Source organism: Panthera uncia, chromosome E1, assembly GCF_023721935.1.
Source record: "Panthera uncia isolate 11264 chromosome E1, Puncia_PCG_1.0, whole genome shotgun sequence".
Lineage (NCBI taxonomy): Eukaryota > Metazoa > Chordata > Mammalia > Carnivora > Felidae > Panthera > Panthera uncia.
In genome coordinates this window covers 54,697,776-54,712,022 of record NC_064814.1, presented here as the reverse complement: position 1 = coordinate 54,712,022, position 14,247 = coordinate 54,697,776, and the positions used below count along the sequence as shown (strand labels likewise).

The 14,247-nt window shown below is 48.9% G+C and overlaps 1 protein-coding gene across 1 annotated transcript in view; it reads left to right on the top strand.

The window, feature by feature from the left end:
- CFAP52 (cilia and flagella associated protein 52) overlaps positions 1-11,958 on the top strand; it is a 43,347-nt gene extending 31,389 nt beyond the window's left edge. Inside the window, exons 10-14 of the mRNA XM_049638098.1 lie at positions 1,279-1,424; positions 4,271-4,422; positions 6,972-7,074; positions 10,191-10,302; positions 11,617-11,958. Coding sequence (XP_049494055.1) covers positions 1,279-1,424; positions 4,271-4,422; positions 6,972-7,074; positions 10,191-10,302; positions 11,617-11,792 — 689 coding nt within the window. The 3' untranslated portion in view covers positions 11,793-11,958. The remainder of the gene's footprint in view (positions 1-1,278; positions 1,425-4,270; positions 4,423-6,971; positions 7,075-10,190; positions 10,303-11,616) is intronic.
- The last annotated feature ends 2,289 nt before the right edge of the window (positions 11,959-14,247 follow it).

Here is a 14,247-nt window from a genome sequence, read left to right as displayed (position 1 = left end):
ACCCCTTCTGGCCACGCTTGCTTTTTTGCTATCCCTCAGGCACACGGTGCACAGGGCCTTCGCTCTGGACATTCCATCTGCCTGGGTTGTTCTTTCACTGGGGGGCCCCGTGACTCACTCCCTTCACCCCCTCTCTTCTCAAGTCTTTGCTGAAATGGGATTTACCTCGAACATTTTATTGAAAATTGCAAAGATCCAGAGGTGACACTAAGGCTGATGAGAAGGAGCCAGCCGCATGAAGACCTGAGGGAAGAGCATTCCAGGCAGAGGGAACAGCAGGGGCAGAGGCCCTGAGGGGGGAAACCACTTAGAGTATCTGAGGAACAGAAAGAAGCCAGTGTGCCTGGAGCTCAGTGGGTAGGGTTGGGGTCACGGTTGAGGGAGAGGTAGGAGAAGGTGAGGAGCTAGGTAGGGAGTGGAAAGTAGTTACCGTGGAGGATAAAGGAGTTGAATTGTTAAGTGTAGTGAGAAAACCTTTTGAACTTTCTTGATCAGGGAGTCGACATGATTTTAAGAAGTGCACCCAGGCCCCTGCATAGGTCATTCCTTGAAGGGAGCAAGAGTCTGAGGCCAAGGAGGAAGCTGTTACAACAACCCAGGAGAGAGATGCTGGTGGCTTGGATGAGGGTAGGCCCAGCGGAAGGGTTGAGAAGTGGCCAGATTCAGGATGTTTTTTAGCTCTAGAGTTGGTGGAGCTTGCTGACGGATGTTGGGTTGCGTCGGGTAGAGTTGGGTGGATGGAATAGAGAGGAATCAAGGATGACTGAAACTCTTGGCTTAAACAACTGGATGGATGGTGGCACCTTCTGTTGAGATGGGAAAGATGGCAGGAGTTGGGGAAGGAGCATCGGGTTTAAAGAGGGAAGGGTAGGAAGCCAACATGTGTTTGCAGATACTAAATTCCCCATCCCAGGTGCAGTATCAGCTAGCCAATCAAATGTACAAGATTTGCAGCTCTGGGAGAGCTGGGAGAGGTGGGAAATGGCCTCTTTCTTCCCCTCCCCCCCCCCATAAAAATGTTTTCTCCTGGGATGGGGTGCAGCTAGAGGCAGATTCAACTAAGGCAAGCCAGCCATTTCCTCCAGCCAGGTGTGGCCGGTTTGGGGAGTCAGGGGAAAGAGGGATATGATTCCAGGGAGTTGTGGGAGACTGGTCTCTTTCCTCCATCACCACCACTGCTCCCCAGTCCTGACTCCTTTGTGATTATGAGAGCTACAGTCTTCACAGAGAGTAGGAGTATACTGATGCTGCCTGCTTTTTGTTCCCCTTCCACGCCAGCGTGGGACGACGGTAGAATCCGAGCCTTCGCCCCAGAGACGGGCCGGTTGATGTATGTCATTAACAACGCCCACAGGATCGGAGTGACAGCTATCGCTACCACCAGTGACTGTAAAAGGGTCATCAGCGGCGGTGGGGAAGGGGAGGTATTGTTCTTGAAAGCAGAATCTTTTTACAGGAGCCCTAGGTGTAGACCGACCAACAGCCTTCCTTGTAAGAGGCCACGGACTTGATTTTTTTTTTGACCTATACTAGGAGTCAGGCAGGACCAAAGTAAGATTTTTGAAGAAACCCTATCAGATACATCATAAACGAAAGTTCTAATAATACAAACACACAGAGAGCTGTATTTAGTTACAAAAGAACATTTAAGATACAGACATGAAAGCGTTCTGTATGGCATGAAGCCACGAATCCAAGTTGGTGTTTGGCCAGAGTTTTGGAATACTTGTTCTTTTCCTTCAAAGACTATAGTTACATAAATTGTCTTCATCTTATCTTTTAAGGAGATGCTATTTTTAGAATCACTTCTTTCATCTACCCAGACATTTGACTGTTATTTTAAAGTTGGTACACTTGACCTTCCCTTCCATCCTTTGGACGAGCCTTAAATACCTTCCACCCACACGTTCACCTCAGTGCGCCCCCTCCCCACTCCCCAACTTGTCTCCTGCCCCCAAAGCCTTCCTTTCTCAACATAGGACATTTCCTTTCCTTTCTTCATGCTAATGTAGGAATAACTTGTCAGGGAGAAGAAAGAGACAGCATCTTGATGTGGCCTTTCGCAGAGTTTGGGCCAAGCAGACTTGTGGCTGAGCGTTTGAGTTCGAGAGTCGTGTTTCACTTCTGCCCCGTCCCGGCTGTGTGACCTGGGGCATGCTCTTGAACCTCTCTGTGCTTTGGTTTCTTACGTGTAAAGGGAAGATAACAATACTCCAATCAATGAGATGTTTCACACTATTTTGCACCAAGTCTTTGAAATCTGATGCATATTTTACATTCCGAGCACATCTCCGTGTGGGCTAGCCACGGGGCAGGTGCTCCATAGACGCATCTGGCCCTGGAGCCTCCCCAGCTGTCTGCCCACCAGCCCCGCAAGGGCTTTCATCCCTTCCCCCATCTCTTCAGCCACGCTGTTGCTGACAGTATCAGCATCCTGCTTGGTCCCTCGGCCTTTGGGGGTACCTGCCCTGCTGATGCCCAAACTTGGCTTGTGCCAGAGCATCAGCTTCTAGGTGCCTGAGCCCGAGCTGTGGAGAGCTGCCGGAGGAAATCACACATGACAAATTCATTGCCTTTGGCCCTGTTCAGAAATCTTTTCAGAACACCATGTCAGCCCTTGCTCCCATCCCCTCCTCAGCTCTTACAGACCCTCCTTCCAGAAGACATAGTCTCCAAGGTCTTTGTCAAGTGCTGGAGACCAGGGCTGCTGGTCAGTGGGTGTGCAGTGCTATGAGTTCAGCAGTTCCTGAAATTCTCAAGCACCTATAATTCCATTTTCATTGGTAAATGGCCTTGGCTGAGTTGCAAAGACCCCAGTCCCACCACGTAGCTCCTCCCCTGCCCCAAACATACCCCAACCCCCCTGCAATCCCATAACCAAAGGGCTACTACTCAGAACACCCCACATTCCAGGCCTGGGTGCTGTTTGGCTGGTGCCCCCACCATAGTAGTTGGAAAATTTGAGTATTACTCTTGCTAAAGACCGAATGTGTGCCTCCCGATGTAGTGGGATCACAAAGTTAGAGATTCATTTTCTCTGGCAGTAATCATTATCTCATCCTGTGCAAGGACACGGGCAATTATTTGGACACCAGAGAAATGAATATGGCATAGCTCATTTGGGATAACCTCATGCCTCCTCATCTGCCTTACTAAGGAAGTATCTTAGAATGTTTCTCTTACTTTGCTTATGGTTATTTTCCTCTTTCAGGTACAAATAAGTCTGTTATGACTTGCCCTGACACTAGTTTCTGGTCGGGGGTTCACCAGGACCTACTATTCTTGTGTTGTCTCATATTACTTACACAAGATAACCTCTGCTCTCTCTCTCTTTTTTTTTTTTACAAGTCCAACATACTCACTGTAAGAAAGTATAAGCATCCGGCTACACTATTGTGTTTTCTGGTACAGTTGTGACAGAATGTTTATCACAGGACATACAATAGCTTTCCTCTTACGTATTCTTTTTATTACAGGTAGGGCATCACATGGACTGTTTTGAAATTTTGTGTGTAGGACCGATGACCTATGAATTTCACTTCAGGATAGTAGAGTGGGGGGGGGTCGGAAAATATTTGCCGTAGAAAGTGGGTGTTGGCTCCGATGAGGCTGAGACCCATCGATTTGAAATGATTAACCCTGAGCAGCTGATGTGAACTTTAAATACGGCTCTGGGTCCCCGGGAGATTTCCTGGGGGCACCAGATATCTGAGAGCGGTGCTCAGCAGAAATGAGCAGACCTGTTATTTCACTTGGTGTAGCAGCAGGTGTCTGGTAAATTTCTCAGCCTTGAAAGTAGATCCAAGTGTAGGATCATTGGTAGTGTTCTCCTGGCTCCGTGGAAGGATTTTCCTGCTCCCAGCAGTCCCACCCCACTCAACTGAGATCAGAGCAGGGAATTTACAAAAACAAGTCAAGCATAGCAGAGGTGGAAAAGCTCACGGAGTTTTTGTTTGTTTGTTTGTTTTTATTTTTTATTTATTTATTTATTTATTTTAACGTTTATTTATTTTTGAGACAGAGAGAGACAGAGCATGAACAGGGGAGGGGCAGAGAGAGAGGGAGACACAGAATCCGAAACAGGCTCCAGGCTCTGAGCTGTCAGCACAGAGCCCGACGCGGGGCTCGAACTCACGGACCGTGAGATCGTGACCTGAGCCGAAGTCGGACGCTTAACCGACCGAGCCACCCAGGCGCCCCTGTTTGTTTGTTTTCAATCCCTTCCAAAGTCCCAAGTTTGTGTTGAAAGCCTGTGCTTTGTGGCTTTCAGGTGAGGGTGTGGCAGATAGGCTGCCAGACCCAGAAGCTCGAGGAGGCCCTGAAGGAGCATAAATCCTCTGTGTCCTGCATCAGGGTAAAGAACAACAACCTGGAGTGTGTCACAGCCAGCACGGATGGCACTTGCATCATTTGGGACCTTGTGTAAGTAGCTGTGAGAGGACAGTCTGACCCAAAACCCAGTGATTCCAGCATTTCACTGAGAGAAGATCTGAACAAAGGGTAGAGATCTCCTTTGAGGCCACAGGAAGGGGATGTTCATCTGAAGCCATTTTCCTCTGTGCCTGCTGAGGGTTTACAGATGCTGGTAGAAAGGGTGCAGTGTCCCGGAAAAGCTGGACGTTGGAAGATTCCGGATGCATGGGGAGGTAGCTTCCTGGACACATACGGCGAAGCATGATTTAACATATGCAAATACAATTCTAAGAATCCCCTCTCCCGCAAAGAGGGAGAAGGGAAGTAATGATGCAGGCAGTTTCTCTTGTTCTGTGCGGTGGAACCCAGAATGAGCTTGCCATGAGGGGTGCAAGAGCGGGGGTGGTGTGAGTCTAGCCCCTCCCCTCAGCCAGCCCCGCTCCTCTTGATGCTGGGAGCCTGTCACAGCCCCCGTAAGAGCACCCGACTCCAAGATAACTAGACCAAAGCATGTGAACTCTTACTGTTGGAGCCACGCAAAGGATTTTCAAGGGCGATTTTTTTTTAACTATAAGCATTTGGCTGTGTGTTTTTATTTAGATTTTTAAAAAAATGTTTATTCATTTCCTGAGAGAGAGAGAGAGAGAGAGAGAGAGAGAGAGACAGAGTGTGAACAGGGGAGGGTCGGAGAAAGAGGGAGACACAGACTCCAAAGCAGGCTCCAGGCTCTGAGCTGTCAGCACAGAGCCCGACGTGGGGCCCGAACTCATGAACTGGGAGATCGTGACCTGAGCCAAAGTCAGACGCTTAACCGACTGAGCCACCCAGGCGCCCCTGTGTTTTTATTTAGAATTAGACCCTCTTCCCCTAACCCTCCCCTCACCCAGCACACCTCTACTACTCCTAAGATGCCTTGCCTCTGTATCTGACTGCATTAGAGAGACTTGAATAAGTCCAGAAGTGGGAGAAAAGAGACCTAAATGGAGATATGGATATATATATTGCAAAAGAATATGGAACATTCTAGATTGCAGAGAAGAGAGTGGGAATTAAGGCAAAGGCAGAACACTTTTTGTTTCATATATTAAAAAACAAAAACCAGGGGCGCCTGGGTGGCTCGGTCGGTTAAACATCCGACTTCAGCTCAGGTCATGATCTCATGGTTTATGGGTTCAAGCCCCACATCGGGCTCTGTGCTGACAGCTTAGAGCCTGGAGTCTGCTTTGGGTTCTGTGTCTCCCTCTCTCTCTGCCTCTCATGCTCTCTCTCTCTCTCTCTCTCTTTCAAAATAAATAAACATTTTAAAAAATCTTAAAAAAAAAAACAACAAAACCTCTGTCTCCTTTGTGTCTCCTCACTTTGATGTGCATTTGAAGCCCCTGGAGCTCTTGTGAAAATGTAGATTTGTATTCAGAAGGTCCAGAGGGGATGCCTCAGATTCTGCATTTTTCTTTTTTTTTTTAGTTTATTTATTTATTTGGAGAGAGGGAGAGACAGAGAACAAGCTGGGGAGGGGCAGAGAGAGAGGGAGACACAGAATCCCAAGCAGGCTCCAGGCTCTGAGCTGTCAGCACAGAGCCCAACGCGGGGCTCACACCCACGAACCGTGAGATCAAGACCTGAGCTGAAGTCGGTCATTTAACCGACTGAACCACCCAGGCGCCCCAAGATCCCGCATTTCTAACCAGCTCCCCAGGGATGCCCCTGGTTCAAGGACCACGCTTGCAGGGGTTCTTAGCCTACACCCGAACTCCCCACTGGGAAAATACGGAACTAGAAGGGAGGATGTGTCTAAACATATTTCCATGGATTGTTTGTGACCACCTCAAATTGCTGAAGCCTTCCTGTTGTATGGTGGGACTATTTGGTTAATTTGTGCCAAAATCTCTAAAGAACCGTCAGCCCAGATACCACGTTTGAAAAGTTCCATAGTGAGAAGGAACTATGCAGGGTGTGCATTTCTTTTTAGCCAGTAGAGCCCAGCCTGGGAGATGGCCACCCATCTCCCAGGGAAGGAGAAGCAATATTTACGTGCTCGTCAGCACGGTGTCTCAGGCAGTGGCTCCCAAACTGTTTCGCACATGACAGTCAACTGGCACGCTGACGGAAATTGCCCATCTGTGGCCTCTTCCCAGCCTGCTAGATCAAATCCCCACAGGGAAGGCTCAAGAATATCCGTGTTTAAAAAGCTGCCCCCCACGCTGCCACTCAGGTGGTGGGAAACTTGGCTTCAAAATGGCGGCCTCAAGAATACGGTGGCTTGTGTGCAAGACAGCGGGTTGACTCCGAATTCAGCCTCTTCTGTTCTCATTGGAACTTGAGGCTTCCCCCGGAGTTCTGTGCTTTGTCTTTGGAAAAGGGCCCGCCTGGTATCTTCTGAGGCCCCGTAGGTGCATTGGGAGGACTCCAAAGTGGAGCGGGCAGAGTAGCAGGAAGTATCTCTGGGTTAGATAAACCAACCCAATCCAAGCTTGTGCCAAATCCAGGCTGAAGAGTAAATGCATTTTCCAAGGAAGGGAAAGTCAAGCTTCACAGCTTTTGCGTCTAATTGTTTTCAGGCATCTTAGGAGGAATCAGATGATCCTGGCAAACACCTTATTCCAGTGTGTTTGTTACCACCCCGAAGAGTTCCAGATCATCACCAGTGGCACAGACAGAAAGGTGAGCCCTCCCGACAAGAGTCGGGGTCCTTCTGGCACGTGAGAGGAGCAGTGAAGTGTTGCGGCTGGGGGTGCAGGCTCTGGACTCGAGCCCCACGAGTTCAGACATGGTTTTGCTGTCGATCAGCGGCTCCACTTTGGAGATGCCGCATTTGCTTCTTTGCTTTTGCATCTTGGCTTTGCCTTTGCTTCTTTGTCTGTAGCGTGGAAATGACACCACTCAGTTCACGCTTGCGGTGAGCGTGACTTTAAGGCCATGTAAGGCCAATAGCAGGGGGCCTGGCCCATGGTAGCTACTCGGTAAGCACTGGTAATTATTATTAGGGAATTTCTGAGGCCAGGATGACCCTGCCCACACCAGTTGTCCTTGGGCTACATTCCAACTGAATGATAATAGAGCTCCTCGTTGCTCATCCCCTCTGCGTCATCATTAGCTGGGGAGTCCACGTCCTTGGGTAGAGACTGGTGTCTCTTTTGGGGAGAACCTTTCCTCTTAGAGCAAGCAAAAGGCTGTTGTGTCATCTACCCCCCCCCATGTCTGATCAGACAGGTCTTTGTCTAACTGCACCTTCAATTACTGGATTTGGGTTCGCCTAATTCAGACTCTGAGATGACTTTGAGATCATTGAAGAAGAGATTGTGTAGTTAGCTTTTTTTACCAGCTACAGAAAAAGTTGAGTTAAAAGTATATAAATATTGTAGGAAAAATACATTTTGTGTTTTCCTCTCTCTGCTCCCCCAGCGTGAGAGACAGAATCTAGGAATGGGGCTTTTTCCCGTTCCCAGATGATTGGGGACTACTGTCCTGAAGACATTGTGTCATAAAAAAAATCCAAGAAATGCCACCCGGTGCCGGCCAGGATTTGTCTGATGCAGACAGAATGTTTTGGGGGGCCCGGAGCTCTGCCTCACTCTGGTCTCTGTAGGTTGGCCTTGCTAGTTTCTTTGCGGCTGTCCACCCAAACTGGGCTATGTCTGCCCGCCCCGTCAACCCTGTGTTTCACTTCTGATTTAAGTAGCCTTCCTCTTGGAACTGGGGCAGAAGGATATTAGGAAGTTCATCATGACGTCACCATAAATGCTATTATACATGGTGCAGAAAGTTTCTAGATTCTTGTCATATTTCCCATATTCCAGGGTTCAGGTTATGAGACTTGAAACACTTTACTGTCCTCATTGGGGAATTGTCACCAGAATATTCCAAGCATAAATCACAAATCAGTACAACCGCCATCAGGGCTGGGGACATGACAAGGTCCCTGCCATCATGGAGCCAGCCACCTTTATGCAGCTATGGCGGGCGGGAGGGGATAGATTGGCCAGGACACGTGTAAACGAACATGTCCATGAACAGTGGGCAATCTGTCAACAAAGATGACATCAGATGGTGAAAGGGATAAAAAGGCAACAATAGGTTACGGAATCCCGGGTGGGTGGACAGAAGCTGCTTTAGCTGGGATGGTCGGCGAAGGCCTCCTTTAAGGAGGTGACATTTGAGTTGAGACCTCACCATGCTTAGCTCTCAGGGAAGACCATCCCAGGTAGAGAGAAAGCCCGAGGTGCCACAAGGCTGCCTGGAAGAGGGCCACTTTGGCTTTGGCCAAGAGAGCAGGTAATCAAACACCAGCTACCTACCTACGTGGATGTGATTCCCGAGAAATGAGGATCTGGGCATGTTTCTACACCCCTTTATGCTTTTCCTACGAAAATGACTTTTTGTTAAAGCAATCAAGCATCAATAGAAATTAATAAATTAGCCAAAAAAAAAAAACCTTTTTAAAATAGTATACACAATTTCTAGCTAAATTCAGAGGAATATAGATTCCTGGAGTAATGACTAGAATATAGCAAATTTCTGTCAACACAAGACAAGAGAAAGAGGTGAAATGCATGTCTAGGTTCACACTCCTAAATCCTGGTCAAGGGCTTTGTTTAGAAAGAATTTTTCCTTTCTTTTGTTCTTTCTTTCTTTCTTTCTTTCTTTCTTTCCTTCCTTCTTTCTTTCCTTCTTTCTTTCTTTCCTTCTTTCTTTCTTTCCTTCTTTCTTTCTTTCCTTCTTTCTTTTCTTTCCTTCTTCCTTTTCTTTCTTTCTTTCCTTCTTTGTTTCTTTCTTTCTTTCTGTCTTTATTTCTTTCTCTTTCTTTCCTTCCTTCCTTCTTTCTTTTTCTTTCTTTCTTTCTTTTCTTATTTCTTGCTTTCTTTCCTTCTTTCTTTCTTTCTTTGAGAGGGAGAGAGAGCATGCAGGAGAGGGGCAGAGGCTGAGGGACAGAGAGAATCTTAAGCAGTCTCCATGCCCAGGATGGATCCCAAAGCAGGGCTCGATCTCACAACCAACCATGAGATCATGACCTGAGCTGAAATCAAGAGTCGGATGCTTAACTGATGGAGCCATCCAGGTCCCTGGAAAGAAATTCTCTTTTTGAATCGGTTGTACATTTACAAGTTTCAAAGTTCAAAGACTATAAAAGCAATATATTCAGAGAAAAATCTCCCTCCCTTGAGCCCCCCACCCCCGACCCCCCTGACCTAGTTCGCCTCCCCAGGAGGGGACCATATTACCAGTTTGCTTCTGGACCCCACCCTGTGGGATGTTTCACTGCTTCGAGGCAGAAGAGAAAGTTGCAAATCGGGGCGGGGGGGGGTGTCAGCCACAGGGACCGGTGCCTGCAGAACTCTCTGGACCCCTCATTCCCCAAGCAGCTGGAGAGGGGGCCTGCCTTCCACCACACCTGACGTGTGGTCCTCCTCTAAGAGCCGAAGTGGGGGAGTGGACATGATGGCTGTTTTCTTCCTTCTTTTACAGCTTATGCTTCGGACCCCCAAGTGCTTACTCTCACCAAAAGCACTTTCTGTCACAATCCGGGCCTCCTGGCAGATCCACATCCCTCTAAATAGAATGCAAATTTAAAAACCAACGCTGAAAATATTAAAATGGCTTCTCCACCCCCTGCTTGAGCCTATTTATAATTTCAGCCGATATATCATCCCAGGGTGTATTTTTGCCGCCTTCTATATAAAGTAGAATCGTCTTTTTCTTATCTTTTTCTTAGCACGCACATGGATGCTTCCACTGAGCTGAGTCCTGCCTAATGCTGTTTTTTTTTTCCTGAATTCCAGATTGCTTACTGGGAAGTATTTGATGGGTCAGTGATCAGAGAGTTGGAAGGTTCCTTGTCCGGGTCAATCAACGGAATGGATATCACCATGGAAGGAGTGCACTTTGTCACAGGTTAGTCATGGGATGGGCACAGAAAGCCGAGCCCTGCTTATTTAAATGGGAATACAGAACTGGCAGGTGGGAGGCAACAGGGAGTGATGACAAAAGTGTCTGCAGGGCAGCGTGGTTAGATTCAGGCCTGCACACGGCAGCCAGTGTCGCTGGAAGAGAAAGATCCCGTAGTCACGCTGCAGGGGGAGGAAATGTCTGCCCATGGGCCTTTGGGGCACACATAAAGGCTAAACCTTATATGGCTTCCTTTCTTTGTGGCGGCACTGATGACAGAAACGGGACTTTAAATGGTCTGGGTTATCCAGCATGCCTTGCACTGCAATTTCCTAGTGAAGTCTCCTAACTGCCAAGCTCTTAAACCAGCATTTGCGGGGGCGGGGGAGGCATTCAGCCTCCCTACAACATGCCTACTGGAACACTGTCCGTGATCATTTCCTGCCAGGCCCTGATTCTTCAGGACATTAACAAATGCACGCTCCAAAATGAATTAAAATTTCACAAACACATTTACTTAGAGTGTGATATAAAATTACACCTGGTGTGGGGGGTCTGGGTGGCTCAGTGAGTTAAGCATCTGACTTCAAGCTCAGGTCACAATCTCGCGGTTCTTGAGTTCAAGCCCCGCACGGGCTCTGCTTGGGATTCTCTCTCTCAAAATAAATACACTTTAAAAATAAATAAATAATATAAAAACACACATGGTGTGATTCCAACCACATCTATGGGTGTATCTGTAAACCTGTGTACTTATCAGAGAAAAGCCTGGAAGAAGCCAAACCAAAGATGTTGTTAGTGATTATTTCTGGGTGGTGGGATAAGGGGGGAATGTCACCTCTTTGTATTTCTTTCCCCCAAATTTACTACAACAGACCTAGACTTTCATAATCAAGGAAAAGAGTTACTATATAGATTTATTTTTTCTTCCTTGAAATTGGAACATGGGGAATGTGTTGAAAATTAGGCAGTTACTTGAAATCAGGGCTGTTTCTCCCTATTTTTTTATTTTTTTATTTTAATCTTTATTTTTGAGAGAGAGAGCGTGTGCGCGCACGCGCGCACACACACACACACACACACACACACACACACACACACGTGCAAGTGGGGAAGGGGCAGAGAGAGAGAGGGAGACCCAGAATCCGAAGCAGGCTCCAGGCTCCGAGCTGTCAGCACAGAGCCTGTTGTGGGGCTCAAACCCATGAACCGTGAGATCATGACCTGAACCGAAGTCGGACACTCGGACCAACTGAGCCCCCCAGGCGCCCCTCTCCATGTTTTCATGCAGCAGGACATAGACCTGTTTGTCTTTTCCAGGTGGGAATGACCATTTGGTCAAAGTTTGGGATTATAACGGAGGTGAGGTGACTCATGTTGGGGTGGGGCACAGTGGCAACATCACCCGCATCCGGATAAGTCCAGGAAATCAGTACATTGTTAGCGTAAGTGCTGACGGAGCTGTTTTGAGATGGAAGTACCCATTCACCTCCTGAGAGCTGCCGAGACTTCCGGGATCTGGAAGGTTGACCTCACACGACTACAAGACGGGTCCTGACTTCTCACGTCTGTGATTCTGTTCTTTAGTCAAAATGTTTTAAGTTTTAAACTTTTCTTTATAGAATGCATTTTATCTTATTAAATTGCATATTAAAATTGGAATGTGTTCAAGAATACGTTGTCCGGACTATACATTAAAAGTTTCTTTTTTATGATGACTAAATGCCCAGTTGTTGGTTTCCTGTCAGAATCTCTGTTCTAAGACTGCAAAGCCCACGGCCCTTCTGCATAATTTGCCCACAGATAGCACTGCTGTTATTCTTAAAAATTAGGAGGGCCAGCTTACCTTCTTAATCAGCATTTCATTGGTCAAGCTGCAATGGGGCAAGACTTGGTTTGAGTCCAGATCTTCAGTAGGATTTTAGGATTTTTTTCTTTCCTTCCTTCCTTTCTTCCTTCCTTCCTTCCTTCCTTCCTTCCTCCTACCCTCCCTCTTTCTCTCCCTTCCTTCCTTCCCTCCCTCCTTTCCTTTCTTCCATTCCTTCCCTCCTTCCTTCCAACTCTCTGAGCCTCTGTTTGGTCTTTTCAGACTGCTTAAAAGGTTGAGAATTAAGTGAAATAAGGTGTTTAAGCATAGACAGAATTCCTGACAGAGTAGACAGTTAAACATGAATTACAGTGCTTTCTCAAAGAAACCATGTGTTCTTGGAGATTTTGGGGTGATTATCAAAGGTGAAATTTCATAGATGCTTTTCAAATTTTTTTTAATGTTTATTTCTTTTTGAGAGAGAGAGAGAGAGAGAGAGAGAGAGAGAGAGAGAAAAGAGACAGAGCGGGGGAGGGGCAGAGAGGGAGACAGAATCTGAAGCAGGCTCCAGGCTCTGAGCTGTCAGCACAGAGCCCAATCCATGTGGGGCTTGAACTCACGAATCATGAGATCATGACCTGAGCCGAAGTCGGACGGTCAACCAACTGAGCCACCCAGGCACCCCAATAATTTTTTAAATATTTACTTTTGAGAGAGAGAGAAAGACAGAGCGTGAGCAGGGGAGGGACAGAGAGAGAGGGAGACACAGAATCTGAAGCAGGCTCTGGGCTCTGAGCTGTCAGCACAGAGCCCTAGGCGGGGCTCAAATTCATGAACCCTGAGATCATGACCTGAGCTGAGGTGGAGTTGGATGCTCAACCGACTGAGCCACCCAGGCACCCCCTCATAGATGCTTTTCTAGGCAAGGGAAGGACCTTGTATATGAATCATCCAACCGAGTATCTTTTTCCAGAAAGGGTAAATCATGGCATTTTTCCAGAAACACTTCAAGTCTCCAATTCACAGTACAGTGTTTTATTCTAAGCCTTTTTTTCTTTTTCTTTTTTTGCCTGCTGGGCAAAAACCCAGGTAACCTGCTGGGGCCCTCTTTGACATATCAAGGTGGATATTTAATAAATGATCACTTTATCAAATGAGTAACATTTCAGGGCGTCGATGTAATAATGCATCCCGCTGATCTCTTTCTGAGCCAGAAACTGATGAGAAATTCGTCTGTAAGACTTCGATTAATTATAAACCTGACAGTCACAGGATCAAGTGAACGGAGGCCCCCAGAGTCACCCAGGGAACCAAGGGCGGGTCAAGGCCAAGCCAGCTCTGATTGGGCATCAATTCAGCGAGGAGTTTTGCTTTCGGAGCGAACCGGGGGCCGCACAGGGGGCGCGCCCGAGAGCCGGAAAACTTCCTGGATGAGCAAATACGGAGGTTGCAAAGCGCCAGCCGGTGCAGAGCCGGGTCGAGTTCCGGCGTCCCCGCCCACGGGGCTTGCGGCCTCGGGACAGGTGTCAACCTCCCTGCGCCCGCTTCCCCACCAGCTGAAGCGAGGCGGGGGAGGTCTCGCCAGGTTTGGGGAAGCGACTCTGACCTGGTAGTTGAAACAAGCAAACCACAACCGTTCCGGGTGGGGTCTTCACAGGGCGATACGCGGCTCCCGCTTCTGGTCCCACGGTGGCCTCCCCTAGGGGGCAGACGGGGCCGGGAGGCGGTGGCGCCCGCAGGTGGGAGCACCTCGCGGTGCACTCCCCAGCCCGTCACGGCTCCCGGCTCGCCAGAGGCTGGCGGGGAACGGGAGGGAAATTCGGGGCGTCGGTTCGCAAGAGGTGAGGGCGGGGGGCGGAGGGGGGGTGGGACCCGGAGCCGGCGACGCGCGGCGCCTCCGCTCGCTGGGCGGCGGCGCTGCCCTGGGCGGGCCCGACGGCCGGATTCCCGCGCGGGGCGGGGCGGCCCCGCCCTTGGCTCCGCCCCCGCCCGGTCCGGGCACACCTGGGCCGCAGGTAGCCGGCGCCCGCCGCCTTTCCGGAGCCGTCAGGGCGGGTCGGCGGCGCGTCGGCCTCGCGGCCGAGGGGAGGGGGCTCGGCTCCGGGGAGGGGGCGCGCGGGCGGGAGCCATGGAGCCGGGCGCGG